Raw genomic sequence first — 16,945 nt, 5'->3', positions numbered from 1 at the left:
AGAAAAGAAAAGAAATGATCAGCTAAGAGAAAAGACATCTAGAGAAAAGGAAAGAAAACGAGAGAAAAGATAAGAAAATGATAAAAGAAGAAAAAAGAAAATAAAAGAAAATGAAGAGAGAAGGGAAAAGAAAATGAGAGAAAAGAGAAGAAAATAGAGAAAAAAAAAAGGAAATGAGAGAGAATAAAAAATGAGAGAAAATGAAAGAAAAATTAAAATGAGAGAAAAAAATAATTGAATGAATGAAATGAGAAAAGGAAATATGTTGTTTATATATGTATACACTCACATACATGCATACAATCCATTGCTAAATTAAAATTAAAGAAAAAAGATACTGGCCCTCTAAGAATTACCAATGAATTTTAACAAACGGAAAATTTGTTGTTAACACATTGGCAAATAAAAAAAAGGCTAGCTTTTGAAAAGGAAAGGAGGGATTTTTTCATATGAAATTTATTAACAATTTCAAAATTCGTTGATAATATATTTATAGATTTGAAATCTATTAATAAAATAAAAATTAATTATTTTTTGTCTCAAAAATTACTACTAGATTTTATAATTCGTCAATAAATTGTCAATGAATATTAAAATTGTTGGTAATTTAAATAATTATTTTTTCAAAAATTACTTACAAATTTCAAATCCATTGGTAAATTATCATTAAATTTCAAATCTGTTAATAATTACCTACGTATCATTAAATTTCAAATCTGTTGATAATTATAGTGTTTGATTCTTTATTATCATTTATTTGAGAATTATATATCTCTTGAGTTTCAACTGAAGTTTTGGTAGGAATTTCCAAGCATGAGATAGAATATTTCATTTGAAAGTTGTTGGGTTTCAATTTGCGGTGGATATGAATTGGGATTATCAGATTGTTATCTACGATTTTCTCCATTGATTTGAATCAGGACGGATAAGTTTTTGTTTCGGGAGCTAGAATTAGGCATTCTCTTGTCAATTTCATCAAATCACATTAACTAATCAGAATAAACCCATGGCCAAATAGACCAATCCCATTAAGACCCATCCTGTGGCTACTAATGCTAATTGGAAAAACATCTTGAGGAACATAGGACCAAAACCAAATATGCGGAAAAAAAAGAGACAGAGACTGAGGCCTGATATTTAATCATTTATATGGTTTAGTTAGTGAAGTGGGAAGCTAGCTTAACTATTGCTGAGATTTAAAGAATAATGAAGTATTTTTCTAGTTACTGAAATTATTTATTAAAAAGTTAAAATATATCAAGTGCAATTATAAAAGTTTCACTAAATTTCAAATATATTTTTTTCCTTTAATTATAAATAAAGATAATTTGTAAATGAGATTTAACTTGCCAATATTTAGAGTCACTTGTAGAACCGTCAAATTTTGAGTTTGAACCTCATAAAATCAAATAAAAAAAAATTTAATAAATTTTGGTTCATCGTTCAGAGTTCTGCTTTTTTTTTTGTATGAATAATTTAATGAAGTGCTATTGATTTCTTGTAACCGATATTTCTTTTTAATATATTTGAAAAGATAAAAGCTTACATTCCAGAACAAGGATTTGTTGATGATAAAACCAAGGAAGTTTGGTAGGTCCCTCAGCTCCAAATCTGTAAGTTCGGGAAACTCAACCTCGTCGTCCACTTCGCTGTTGTAGAAAATTCCCTCCATCTCTTTGCAGCACTTTACAGATATTTTATGAAGTTGTCTCAATCCTTTAGCCGTGGATAGTGGAATGAAGTACTTCAACTCATCACATGACTGTATATTTAATTCTCTCAATTTCCCAAAGTATGGAAGCTGAATTTCTGGTAACCGTGGAATCCCCTGTTCAACACATTCATCAGTTGATATTACCTCCTTCATATTTATCACTTTTATCAAATTCAAGACTTCAGCTTTCCCCATCAAGGTTGCCTGGAGAAATAGGACAACTAAAAAATCTAAGGTTGCTGGACTTGAGGAGGGCCGATGGCCTTGAATACATTCCATCAGGCGTATTGTTAGCGCTGTCTAAACTAGAAGAGTTGTATTTGCCATATCACTTTGGGAATTGGGAACCCATGGAAGACGGAAGGAAAACCAATGCAAGCCTCAGCGAGCTAGACACTCATCATATGACTCCATTAGAAATTTCTGTACCAAAAGCCTCCATTTTGCCTGAAGTTTCAGTCTTCAGAAACTTGAGCATCCATAACGAATTTCGAGTATTTCTAGTTTGACAAGAGCTCCAATGGCGCGTCCCCAATGTTCGTTAGATACCTCAAGACATAAGGTTCGAAGATTCCTCAGGACATCAAGTGATTGTGGCAGTGATGTGAAACTCGAAGACAAAGCTAGAACTTTGAGTTCTTTCATCCCTGCATAAACGTTGTTTGGAAGGCCTGGTGACCAACAATCATCCCAAATTTGCAAGAGTTCAAGCTTCGGATACTCCAAATCATTAAGCTGGTCGCTGATTTTTTCATACGAAAGTGAAATTACAATGCAATGTTTGTACCCATCTTCCTCTAGCCACTTCATTTTAGCCTCACTTTGTAACGTGTGCCATTGCTTATCTCTTGAGGCAATTGATATGGCTACATCGCGGACAATATCATGCATTTTGACATAGTCATGCCTATCACCTTCAAGCAATAAAAATGATTCTTTAAGTTCATCAATAAGATTATAGACCCTAGTTCTTGCATGATGCACTTTATCAACATTTTTAAACAACCGTAGGCCCATTCCATATCTAACCAAATCTTCAACCGGAACATTGAAATCTTCGGGGAACAAACTACAAAGCAGAAAGCATGACTTGGCCTCTTCGTCTTCCAAAAGCTTGTAACTTAATTCAATTCTGGAAAACACATCTCTTGATACGCCTTGTAGGTTAGAATTCTTTAGCCGTTGGAGCGTATCATCCCATTTGTTCCTCCCTTTGTTTTTTAATCCCTTTGCAATAGTTACAATAGCAAGAGGCAAGCCTCCACATTCATCTGCAATCTCAGTTGCCGTCTGATGCAAATCCTGGACATTGGAAATGCCTGCCATCTCTCTAAAAAGATCCCTAGCTTCATCTTTTTCTAAAACTTTCATAGTGATATTCTTTTCACTTTCCATTTTATTGCATTCATCCATGTTACGTGAAGTCAACATAATTTTGTGTCCCTTTCTCTCTCCCCTTGAAGGAAGTCCTATTTTTTCAAAATCCAACTCGCTCCAAACATCATCCAATATTATGAGGATCCTCTTACCATGGTTTATAAGCCCCTGACGAAGCTCGCCTGCTCTTTTTAACTCATTCTCATCGTCCAATTTCAAATTTAGCCAAGATGCAATGTCACCTTGTATCTTTTTGATATTAGGAGTTTGGGACACTACTGCCATTCCAACGACATCAAACAATTTCTCTCTTTCAACTCTTTGCACAAGCTCTTTTACCATCGTGGTTTTACCCACACCACCAGTTCCACATATACTGATCATGCTAAGGTTGTCATCCTTCAAGGCCTCCCAGACTTCATTTTTAATTGATTCCCTTGATCTAAAATCCCTAATGCCTTCAGTAATGAAAGCTGATCCTAGGTTGATACCTGGATGGGCCATGTCACCGAACTCTTCAGTCTGTTTGAGCAGATCAAGCACCGTCTTTGTCATCCCTTCAGCTTTCTTGCTCAAGGAATAACGTGACATTGGATCTGGACAGTTCGTGTTAAAACACTTGTTCACGTTCATTTCATTTTGAAAAAATTCATTGCCCTTCTTACTGATGTCATCCACTTTCTTTTTCCATTGAATTATTGAATCAGCAGTGGGGCCAGCTACATGTCGGTCCACGACAGTTTTCTTATCTTTCAGTTTCTGAAGCTTCTCTTTCAGATCCTTGATGTTAAGTTCGTAGCCAGTTAGGTAACCAATATGTCGGCTGATTGGGGCCACCAAGGCTTTAATATGTCGGCTGACAGGGGCCACCAAGGCTTTAGGAATTTCAACAGCAATTGCACTTGCAACAGCAATGAGAATCTCCATTTCTCTCACTCTATTTCTAGAATAACCAAGACCTGAAACACAAATGCCAACAAGAACAGTAAAACACGAATTCAAATATATATATATAACTACAGATGCAAATCCAAGGATGGATTACTGACAATAAAACTAAAGGGTGATTTATTTTACTTCATTGATTTTGAACAATAAAACTAACAAAATAAACAATAGAATAAAAATTAATTAAACAATAAAATAGATTATATAATAATATCACTGATTTTGAAATTTAATAACCACCAAATGTAATTAATCCTAGAAAAAAATATAAACTAAAAAATAAATTAAATTGAAATAAACATTATATAATATATTAAAATGAAATAAAATAAATCACCCTTTTTTTAATAGTGCATCCATAATAACAATTATGCAACAAAATAAATTATCAGAGTAATGAATAGGGATATCGAAGGATATTTATATCTATCTATATACTATATAATAGTATATTACAAGTCAATTTTCTCATTCTTACTTGATTACTGCTATGAATTTCAAGCATATTTTTTATATTTTGATTGAATCATTAGTATATTTATTTTAAATTTAAAAAATAATATTTATTTATAATTAATTATGATTTTAAGAATTTAACTATATTAAATATATATATTAAATTTATCAAAAATACCCTTCATTTTTCAAATTAATTACAATTATATTTTTACTATTTAAGTTAATTTTAAAGTTTGTATAAATTTAAAATTTTTAATTCTACTTAACTTAAATTAAATTTAAAATTTTATAAGAAATAATTAACTAAAATAAGAAAGTAATAAGTGAAAATAAAAATTATTATTAATCTGTAACCTATAATAACTTAGTGATGAAAATTTGTCATTAATTACCTTTAATGGCAATATATCCATTGATAATACTTAAGCAATAAGAAGTTTTTCTTTACAAAGTCGTACACGCTTTATCTATAGCTAATATTTTCGATAGGACAAACAATTTCATATACATTAGTCACTAATAATTGTACTTCTATTAAAAATCCTATTATAATTCTATATTCTTAATCCTATAAGAATTATTAATTTTTTAAAAAATATTTAGTTTATTAAAATGAAATTAATAAATAATATTAAATACCCAATCTTATTTATACCGATTTATTTATTTATTTATTTATTTTAAATATTTACAAACTTATAATATTAAATTATAAAATTATTATTAAAAAATTTTAATTAAATAAAAAAATTATATTTATACCTATGGATATAAAATTGTAATCCTATCCAATGACAAATATTTTATTTATTATAAAGTTGTAGCCTTTTTTTTTTAAATATTAGCAATGGATAACTTTTATATTTACTTTCTATTTTCGTGTAATAAGACTCAAGCTTAACTAACTTTGACTTATAGTTTACTTTTGTCTTTCTTCACTGCATTTTTGTATTTTTTTTCCCTTCCAATGGGAGTGTATATAAATATTAGAACTAAAAAGAAATTCTAAACTATATAAATAGCAGAGTCAAAGAAGATGATTTAAAAAAACTATAGAAATTAAATGTGTAAAAATTTAAAAATACAAATTAACTTTTATTAGAAGTAAAATATAGTTATGGTCATTAATTTGTTATTATGATAATGAATGATAATAATATTATATTATATACAAAAAATTAAGAGAAAATTAAATAAAAACAAATTAAATCACAATTAAACAACGTGCGATGTGTGTTAAAAAAAATAGTAAATAAAATATTGGAAGTTGATTGTGAATTACTAATTTTTCTATTAAGTGATTTTTAATTTTTAAAATATATTTAATAAACTATTTAATTAAACAAATTTTATAAATTTTCTATATAGTTTATCATGTAATTAATCAATTTATAAATATTACAGTCTAAAAAAAATAATTATCACATATTTTTAACAATTTCATGCCAAATGTATATATCACATAATTATTAAAATGGTATAATACACTTATTGAGTAAAATTTTTTTAATCAAAATATTTTGCACATACGTAATTCAATATCTTTGTCAATATGATTTTTTTGATTTACAAAAAAAATATTATATTATTAATAATGTGAACCTGCATAACGTGCGAACATACTACTAATAAATTATTATAGAAATAGCACATTAAGAGTAGTCTTTTTCCAACTCTAAATTGTAATTTGTAGATTGTGAAAAAGTATTAAATTTTAATTAATTTATTTATTTGAAAATTTGTTATCTTGATAAAAAAAATTGCATATATTATATAAAAATTATTATTTTAATCTATTATATTTCTATTAAATTAAAAAATCAAGTGTTTTTAATATATATATATATATAATCTTTAAATCATGTGCAATAAATTTTATAATACATTTGTGCTAAGCCTCTTATTTATTATGGATAAGGGTTAAGCTAGGCTCCACCATATGTGTGTGTGGGTTGTATGATTCTTCCTTGCATCTAGCATCAATTTTATCCCTTGTGTAGCATACAAATTCATCTGTCTAGTGCTTCGATAATCATCGAATAAAGGACATGATGAGATTTAGGTAAGCAAATATGCTAAGGTCTGCCATGGATGTATGTACCCCATAGGATGACATATTTGAATTAATTGTGATAGGCTATGATAGTGTGTCTACCTAGTAAGAGGCACAAAGGCTTAGAGATGAGTTATACCAGCATAGCCACACTATATGTGGTGGGCATAAGCGCCACTTTTAGCAGGTTGATGGGGAAATGTTTCTTGAAGTTGCGTTTTTCCATAAGAGTTCTATAGAGAATAAGAGGTTAAAAATCACAGTTTATTTGAAGGAATTGTTTAACCTATCTAATGTTCTCACTGTTAGTTTTATAAGCCACAAATTACAGTACCAACATATGATTATTGTATAAACCTGCATGCATCCTAATAGTGCCCGATAAGAATATTTTGCTAATAATTTTCTCCTTGGGGGATCCACTGTGTTCAGATAGGGTTTTGTATTTTTAGAGGAATTAGAAACTCCTAGTGAGGGTTTATGACCCTTAAGATAGAGAGTTGAAGCTATTAAGCAGGTGGTAACTTGGGGAAAAGATTTTTTTGAATAGGAGTAAGCATTCGATTCAGTAAGTTTAGATATTGATTACATATACAATTTCTACAACTACCTAAAGTTAATATAATTCTATCATGAAATACACATCCAATACACATAATAAATAATTTACCTAATATTCTCACGAGAAAATAATTTTAAGCTATTTACACACTCATTGTATCATATCAATACATAAATATGAGAGTTGATCCCTTGTACAGCTCTCTTAATTCAAATCCCGCTAGTGAGATACCTCTTTAGTGGAATTTTCGCTTAAAATCCAAGTGTAGAGGCTAGCAAAATACCTCTCAAAGTCATGCCTCACCTCGACTTTACCATACTCATAAGGATCAATTTTCAACGAGACTAGCTCAAGCCGTGACTATATATATATATATAGTGGATGAAGTAAAAATTTTTATTTTTTCTATATAATAATTATAATTTAATAAAATAAATAAATTATATAATAACCCATTGAAATAATAATATATATTTTATTGTATTAAAATGGCAAAAGCAAAGCATGGATTACATGATCATTGCGACACGAGTTTCATCAGTGGTGCCAGGAATGAATCAGGCTCCCTCATATTTATTTTTTCTGTTAAGGTGCAATGGTCCGATTCATTGGAATAGGTTTAGTTCATTCGAATATTAAAGAGGTTTAACATCTAAATCATACCAAATTAGATATGGATTCCTAATTAAACTGGTTTAACTAACCGGTCCAATCTGGACCTAGTTTGACAACACAAGTAGGTGGACCGCTTCTATAGAAATGTCAACAGCATACCTAAGGGGTAGGTCAAGCACAATACTACAAAATAGTTATAAATAGAATGGATCCTAGCTATACTGCAAAAATAATCCACTTCTCCATGACACAACATTCTCAAAATTCAACTTTTTCTAATATATATAATTACTAGAATAACTTAACTATTGAAGGCTTCATTTCTAAAATCTCTCCTATGATAACTTTCTTTTCATTCTACAGAGGTTCTATAGAGGTTTCAATGTCCAACATTGGAAGAGACACAGAACCTCACATCATCTCTAGATAAAGTCACAAATCCCTCAACGACGAGAAATTATATGATGAATCAGTTATTCCATGTGAGTAATTATATATGAAATGACAAACTAATTATATAGTAATAATTAAGTTATAATAAATTCCATATAATTCAGTTTTATCCCTGTATTAAAAATAATTTTTTTCTTTAAATTATAATTATCTTTTTATGTTTAACTGTTATTTCATTATTAATTTGTTATTTCATGTCAAATACTGATACAAAATCACGATTGTATTATATAATTTCTCTCCAGTGATAAGCTCTACGTGGCGACAAACCCTAGCCCATATTTATTGACAGTATGATGTTGAATCTTGAAATCTATAAGTTGCATTAAAAATACTTGATCTACAAAATATTTAAGTATCAAATAAAATTCATACCAAAAATTAAAAAGCAAGTATATTTATGGATGACTTATCCAGAAAAAAAATCTACCAAAGGCTTCAAAATTCAACCTATGGTACATAGAAAGGCAAGAATATCAATTATAGTGAGACTGTAGGAATGAAAGAAAAATAAAGATGATCAACTGTTTGACAGGGAAAGCAATTTCACCAGTAACTGTACTTGCAATAGCAATAAGAATCTCCAAGTAGGATAGAGTTTTGTCTCTTAAATCTGCAAAAGAATACAACTTTATTTCAAAATCAGCCAATCATAAAAATAGCAAGAAAAGTCATTGCTACCAAAAAAATTCTAGTTAGTGGCAAGACTCAAAATTTCATTTATTTTTTGAAAGTTTTAACCAATAATTAGCTGCAGATGTGTTACAATTAATAACTAAAGTTCTTATTATTAAAATGTTTTGAATGATTGTAATTTTGGTTGTTTTCTTTATAATGCAATTTAATTTAAAAGTTATTTTATCTATTAAGATTAATTTTATTATCTAAAATAAAAAAATAATAATAATAAAAAAAGAAGGCAAGCACGCCAGGGCTCCAAGGTTAAGTAACTAGGCCTGGGTTCACCCATGATGGTCAAAACCCAGGCTCATGTCTTGCTAGCCCAGGCTTCCGTAGAAGAAACTTTTGTGGTTTTGCTTGCTGCTATAAATTTGAAGCTTTTTCCCAATAGGTAACGGCAGGAAATGGACTGATTTCCTCATGTAATAAGTATATTATAACGCCAAATTTATGGGAGGGTAAGGCAGAAAGTTGGTTTTGGTTTCATTCTTGGCAAGTAAGGAGGATTTTGGGTTCTTTTCTGTGCTTGGTTTTCCCTCAGAAGCTGCAAGACTCTTTGCCTAGGAAGCCTTGGATTAATATTCCAACACTATCTTTCGAATACAAAGAGAGTGGCCGGCCCTTTCAAAAATGTGTGTGTCTGCTTAATTAGAATAAACCTATATCTGAAACATGAATGTATCTTGTAAATTGAAAAAAAAAAAAAAAAAAAAAAAAGCAACCAAACTAAACTTACAAATGGAGTCCGTTGGAGCAGTAAGTTTCAAGAGAAACAAAAATCAGCAGGCCTGAGCGTGAATGAGCAGCTAACAAGCAAGAACAGTTCCATCTCTTTACACACAGCAAGAGGATCAGTGAGTTCAGAAAGCTCAAACAAACATAGAAAGCCAAGAATCAAAGAAAATAGCTGAGTAGCTAGGAGGAGATCTGTATCAGTGCATATGTATAAAAACATACAACTGTCAATAAAAACATAAGATAAATAATTTAGCAATATTAATTTTATTAATATTATTTTAGCTAAATTTCAACGTTTCAGATTTTATTTTAGTGATTATTTTAAAACTTTATTATTATTATTGAAGGACCTACTTATAGAACTCTTGAAAGTTTACGGGTTAAATCGTAATATTTTATAAAAAATAAATTGGCCAATCAAGATGTGAACAGCCCCCCACGAGTTATCCTATCAACCCCCTTTTTGGTAAGCCTAAACCTAGCGCTAGCAAGCTCTTGTCGGTGACAACAACTTCGGTGGCCCATAAACGATGGCAACACAGGTGTTTTCTAATGAGAAACTAAAGGAGAGAACGAATTCATAGCCAACAACTTCCATTGATGTTTTCGACAATCCATGCATCAAATGGTTGTGATTCAGTTGGCAATGATTTTCCCTCAACCTACTTCATTTCTCGACCAATATATGGTGGCCGTTTTCATGGCTGTTTCCGGCAAGGAAAGGAGGCTGATTCTTTTTGGTCAAATCTCGACCAAACAATGTCCCATTTAGATAATTAGATCCAAGGATCATGACCTCTGTGCCTCAATTAGATGACGAAGATAACTGAGTGTAAATTAGCCAATCTATAACAATTGGAGAGGAATTTTGACGAATGGACTTCGGGTCATGACTAATGGACTCTAGGCATCTCGTATGTGCATTCGGATTGGCAATATCTCACTAGTACTCGGGATCGAGTTTATAGCCAGACCGAGGCTCTCGGTGGACCATCTCGAAGGGTAGTCAATCTTATAGTTGACTCTATGCATTCAAAATGCATTTTAGGTTACAGAATTAGTGAAGGTAAATTCACAATCAAGTTGCTCTCTTTATCCAATAATCTAAGGTAGTTTGAGACCAAATTAAATATTAATGGCTTAATGAAAATAAACAAAATTAAATTTAAATAGTTAAAGGACGATGAAATGAACCCTTTTGAAAGTTTTCATAATTTTTGAAACTTTGAACATAATTAATTAGACTATACTAAAGTTTGGTGCATGAGTTGGGGATTTGACATCAGAATTAGGCTAAGATGTTTTCGTAGGCCCCGAATAGGTAGTGTGATGAGGGTTGTAGGCTTAAGCTATTTGTGAGGTTGTCACCCTTTCATATCTATGTTTGCCTTGTAGTTGGTTAAGTCCTAGATATAAAAGAGACTCTGTAAAATACTAACAAAACTTAGATTGCTATTACTCTTACTTTTGTAATTATTTAATTATTTTTTCATCAATGTCTAATAGATATTAATGTGTTTGTATAGGTGACTTGAGCTGTGTCACGACCCAACCTATGGGCCGGACCGGCACTAGGACCTGGGCCAGCCTAAAGCCCCCGAGGCCCGTAGTAAGCCTAACTGTTCATTAATCCAACTCTAAGGCCCATTTGGGCCCAATTTCAAGAAAACAAACGGACAGAGTCCGGCCATAAAATGGACTTTCCAACGGGGAGTTTTTGACTCACCCGACCTGTAAACACAATAATACTCAATTGGGGAGCTCAGCTCACCCTCCACATACTCATCAGCATAAAAATGAATGGGAGCTCAGCTCCCTCATCCAATCCATCAAACCGACATAGAATATTAAGTTTACAGGTCCAACATGTTAATAATTTAGTTTACAGACCCAAATCAAATAAACATTTCTAACACATGCGGAAATTCTAAGATTTAACAAGCTTATACAAACATTAGTAATCGACCTGCGAGGGAGAAAGCAGGTTAACCTCAAAAATATCCTCCTGTGACCTGGAAAAATTTTTGAACAGAGTGAGCGTTCGACTCAGAGTAAAATATCAATTTTAACCATAATCTCTATAACTATCTAAAACTAATGCACTCTGTAGAGTGAAATGCAACATCAACAACATTTTCACATCATAACATCAAAAAGGTAATTAGAGCACTCACGCACCCTGTAGCATCAATCATAACATATGGAGCCGATCCCTATACGACTCTCTTAAATCCAACCTGGTGCCAGCGAAGAACTCAAGCCGGACTTTCGCTTAATAAACCAAATCGAGGGTCCCAGCGAAGAACTCAAGCCGTGACTACCCCTCGAAGGATCGGGTCCCAGCGAAGAACTCAAGCCGTGACTACCCGTCCTATCCATAGTCCACACCACATCACACGCACGCCAACGCACGCACACTGCTCCAAATTACCACAACAACATCATAGCACTTTAACAGTTATCAATGCATCATAAATCGTGCCTAGAGTTTAACTACATAAATATGCATATAAGTGATGCATGGGCATCCGAACATATAATAATATCGAAATTACAATTAAAATTAATATTTTACTCACAGACTTGACGGTGGTCACTGAGGCGGCTGGGCGGAGGAAGAAGGCTGTCCCGGCTCACCTGACAATTTTATTACAATCATTTAATAAATTTGACTCAATACAAACAAAGAAAAAGACCAAATACGTCCTAAGTCGTGCCGAAAATCCGGCAGAGTCTCCCCTATACCTAGGACCTACCCAACCTGCAAAAGGCTCAAAATACACTTCTATACTCAAAATCCATATATCCACAACTCAATCACATCACACAGCCCCTCCTGGGCCCATCAAATCAATCATCCATCACAATATGTAAAATTTCAATTTAGTCCTTATAATTGATCATTTTTGCAAAAAAATGCTCAAATAAGCTCTAAAAATTATAAAACTCTGCCCCGCGGTCCTTAGAAATATTACTAAGCTATTGCAAAAAGAATCGTAATTTTCTAAGCTACCACGAATATTTTATGGATTTAAACACTAGAAAATTACGAAAAAACAAGGTTCGGGTTTACCTTTGCCGATTCCGACTTCGGGAACGCGCTCGGGATGCATGACAATGGTGGGGTAGCCAAAACCTCGATCCAATTCGGAGACTTTTCCGATAGCTGGTCTGTCTGGCCGGAAATTCACAGATCCGGACAACTGTCGAATTTCCGCGAATTGAGGATACCTACACGAAGCCCAATAATAATATATAAAAAAAATCAGGGGTGTTACATTCTTCCCCCCTTACAGAAAATTCGTCCTCGAATTTTACACAAGGCAGAATAAAGTACATGATTACACATTGAACAGATAAGGGTACTTGCTACGCATTTCCCGTTCTGACTCCCAGGTGCACTCTTCCACTGACTGGCTCCTCCACAAAACCTTAACTATAGGGATCTGTTTTGATCTTAGCTGTCTCACTTGGTAGCCCACTATGGCTACAGGTTGCTCCTTAAATGTCAAGTTCTCTTTTAGCTCTATTACATCTGGTTGTAGTACATGAGAAGGATCTGAAATGTATTTTCTGAGCATGGAGATGTGAAACACGGGATGAACGTGAGAAAGGTTGGGTGATAGCTCCAACCGGTAGGCAACTGCTCCAACTCTATCCGTAACCTCAAAAGGTCCAATATACCGAGGTGCCAACTTGCCCTTCTTTCCAAATCTCATGATTCCCTTCATTGGAGAAACCTTCAGGAATACATAGTCGCCCACTGCAAACTCCACATCCCTCCGTCTGGGGTCTGCATAACTCTTACGCCTCGAAAGTCATTTTCAGTCATTCCCTGATTAAAGGAACTACCTCTGAAGTGTACTGCACTAGGTCTACATCATGCACCTTCGCTTCCCCCATTTCCGTCTAACACAGAGGAGACCTACACTTCCTTCCATATAGTGCCTCATAGGGTGCCATCCCTACGCTGGAATGGTAACTGTTGTTGTAGGCAAACTCCACCAAAGCTAGCTGCTCATCCCATTGACCTCCAAAATCCAAAACACTCATGCGCAACATGTCTTCCAGTGTTTGGATTGTCCTTTCGGACTGTCCATCTGTCTGAGGGTGGAAAGCCGTACTGAAGTTCAACTGTGTGCCAAGTGCCTCCTGTAACTTCCTCCAAAATCGAGAAGTGAACTGGGGCTCTCTGTCAGATATTATGGAAGCAGGAACTCCATACAATCTGACTATTTCTCGAATGTAGAGTCGGGCATACTGTGCCACAGAGTATGTAGTCTTTACAGGTAAGAAGTGAGCTGATTTGGTCAAGCGGTCTACAATTACCCATATCGAATCATATCCTCACGTGGTACGAGGCAACCCAGTCACAAAATCCATAGTGATCATTTCCCACTTCCATTCTGGGATAGGGAGCTCTTGCAGCTTCCCTGACAATCTCTGGTGTTCAAACTTCACCTTCTGACAAGTCAAGCACTTGGACACAAAGTCTGCTATGTCTCTCTTCATGCCATTCCACCAATAGCTATCTTTCACATCATGGTACATCTTGGTGGAACCTGGGTGGACACTGTACAGTGTATAGTGTGCCTCTTGCATGATTTCATTTCTGAGATTGTCTACATCGGGCACACATATCCTCAAACCATGCACTAGAGCGCCATCATTGGCAAATCCAAACTCACCACCTTCACCTTGCTGTACTCTTTCTATAATCTTCATCAATTGTTGGTCTCTGTGCTGGGAAACTCTAACTCTGTCCCTCAAGTCTGGCCTCACTGAAAAGTGAGCCAACAATACCCCCTCATCTGAAAGATCTAGGATTAAACCTTGATCCATCAACTCTTGTACCTCCTGAATCAGTGGTCTCTTCTCTACTGAAATGTGCGCCAAACTGCCAGAAGATTTTCTGCTCAAGGCATCTGCCACAACATTGGCCTTTCCAGGGTGGTACTGGATGGTGCAATCATAGTCTTTCAGAAGCTCCATCCATCTCCTCTGTCTCAAGTTTAAATCCCTCTGCTGGAAGATGTACTTCAAACTCTTGTGGTCGGTGTATATCTCGCACACTTCACCATACATGTAGTGTCTCCAGTTTTAAGTGCAAAGACTACATTTGCCATTTCCAAATCATGGGTGGGGTAGTTCTGCTCATGCCTCTTCATTGCCTTGAAGCATAAGCCACTACCTTTCCATTCTGCATCAAAACACACCCTAGGCCAACTCGAGGCGTCACAATACACGGTGTATCCTTCACCACTCACGGTGTAGTGTCAACACGTGGGGCGTGGTTAGACACTCCTTAAGCTACTGGAAACTCACCTCACAGTCATCTGTCCAAATGAATGGAACATTCTTCCTGGTCAACTTAGTTAAGGGAGCTGCTATCCTGGATGAATATGAGCCCCATAAACTATAAGTTCCATCTGAACTAACACGGCTGTAGGAAATATGTGTCATGCCTTAATTCCAAACAAGATACTTCACGTGTTCATTCTCCTTAATATAATCATATATACTGCCCATAGCTTTCTAAACTTCAACCTCAAATTACCCATCAGCAACAATTTCATCTATTGAATCTCAACCATAAATAGTACTTCCTCCAGCTCATAGTTTAAAACAGTTGCAAGCCTTAGTAGCTAACTCAATTTAACTCCTGTCATTACTCTGTTCGTCCTTTCATACTTAATACTAGGTATGCACTTACTGTCATTCTCATATCAGGAAATTATGTATGAATTTGTGCCTACTAAACTCTCAATAACTAGGTCTCCTTGACTCAGTTTCTGTTCCTTATATAACCTTCTAGAACCAAAAGCACAAGCTAAACTTGAAAAGAAAGAAAATATCCTCTTATATTTAACTACACCCGATTGTCATATTATAACGTTTCACCTAAGTTTCTTGGTCTTTCTCTCCAAATTTCATCATCTCCTAGCACAATTATGCTCTACCTATAAGGTATCATCTGCATGAACCCTTTACCGTACCATTTTCCTTCTTGACATAATATTTTATAATTTATTAACTTTACTTATACTCGACCTATGATTCATATCTATCATCGTTTTTATTGTGCCCTTAACTTTTGTTGATTCCTGAAAGATTTCTCTCACTAATAAATTCTTCCAACACTAATTCCACCCTTACTAGGGTCATTAATTTGATCCTTGAACTTTCTAGTGATTTATTACCACCCATACTTGTCACTTTTCGTTCTACCCTTACTGTTGTTCTGTCGTTATTGCTTCACTGCAAAGTGATTCTATTGATCACACTAAAAACGTTTGCCTGACATTCATAACGAACCTCTAACTACCTTCTTACTATCTCAAAAGTCTAAACTAAGCATATGTATCATTATCTATCATTCTTTTCTTATCATCATACCTATTTGATCCCTTAGATTGACCTTTATTCAACTTACTACTTACTAACTTCGTTTTCTCTACCTAATTAGGTAGTCCGCAATACCATCGCACACCTTCTAGCATTTACTCATTATTATTGTATTCCATACCTCTATCACTATTCTTGCTAATATGGTCCCATTTTGGGTTCTCCGTCCTTGTCATTCACCTTGCCAAGAATAACACTTAACCTACCCTATATCTTAACTTTGTTCCTTTTATTATGCGCTCTTTAGGTTGTCCTTTCATTTATTTCCTTTGTCTTACCCAAAATAGAACTTGACTATTCAATCCCTGGTTCCATTCTTCTCCCTAACATGACAGCTGTACTTGCTAACTATATCTTTTAGAGTCTCTATCGCGTTATCATATGTCTGTGCTACTCAAATTTGATCCTTTGACCACTCTAGCTAGTACTTCCACTTCCATTTAGATTATATTACATCTGCAATCAATTGTCCAAACTTTCATTCTGCACTTTCTTTATCCATTGGCCTTCTATGATTTATCTTTGCTAATTTATTACTCTTAATACTGTTATAATTAGATTATACTATTGTTTTGAACAATATGAAGTTAGAAAGGAACTCAGAAAATTACAGTCATACTTTTATCGTATGATTTCTATTCTTATCCTTTAGCTTACATAATACCCTTACTACCTTGAGAACTGATTCTGCAATAATTTTATTATTATTATTATTATTATTATCCATGTTTACTCAATTAGCCAAAACTTAAGATTCCGGGCACCCAAACTCGTCATCCAATTCAAAGGATTTACATCTATCATGATCTGATTATATATGATTCCTATAATGGAACTTGTATCAATCTCCAGAATAGCTAAGCCAACTACTCTCTTATCATATTACCCCTTAAAGCGTCGTTTCACAGGCTATGAGCATCATCCATAGCATCCTGTCTCC

The 16,945-nt window shown here is 33.8% G+C and overlaps 2 protein-coding genes and 1 pseudogene across 2 annotated transcripts in view; 1 reads left to right on the top strand and 2 right to left on the bottom strand.

Moving 5' to 3' along the window:
- Positions 1 to 16,945, top strand: part of LOC110671154 (prefoldin subunit 1) — a 55,170-nt gene that overhangs the window by 14,190 nt on the left and 24,035 nt on the right. The gene's annotated exons all lie outside the window — the stretch shown is intronic.
- The window catches only part of LOC110636702 (uncharacterized), a 172,631-nt pseudogene that overhangs the window by 147,595 nt on the left and 8,091 nt on the right, over positions 1 to 16,945 (bottom strand).
- On the bottom strand, positions 2,177 to 9,699 carry LOC131174621 (disease resistance protein At4g27190-like). Its single transcript, XM_058138375.1, has 4 exons — positions 9,599 to 9,699; positions 8,732 to 8,794; positions 8,596 to 8,631; positions 2,177 to 4,051 (listed from the first exon to the last, which is right to left on the bottom strand). Exon 4 carries the CDS (start codon positions 4,016 to 4,018, stop codon positions 2,177 to 2,179), a length of 1,842 nt encoding a protein of 613 aa, XP_057994358.1. The 5' UTR covers positions 4,019 to 4,051; positions 8,596 to 8,631; positions 8,732 to 8,794; positions 9,599 to 9,699.

This window comes from Hevea brasiliensis, chromosome 16 (assembly GCF_030052815.1).
Source record: "Hevea brasiliensis isolate MT/VB/25A 57/8 chromosome 16, ASM3005281v1, whole genome shotgun sequence".
In the NCBI taxonomy this organism is placed as follows: domain Eukaryota; kingdom Viridiplantae; phylum Streptophyta; class Magnoliopsida; order Malpighiales; family Euphorbiaceae; genus Hevea; species Hevea brasiliensis.
This window is presented reverse-complemented; position numbering and strand designations above follow the sequence as displayed.

Coding starts and splice junctions, on each gene's coding strand:
- LOC131174621 (XM_058138375.1), bottom strand. CDS start 4,018: ATGGAGATTCTCATTGCTGTTGCAAGTGCAATTGCTGTTGAAATTCCT.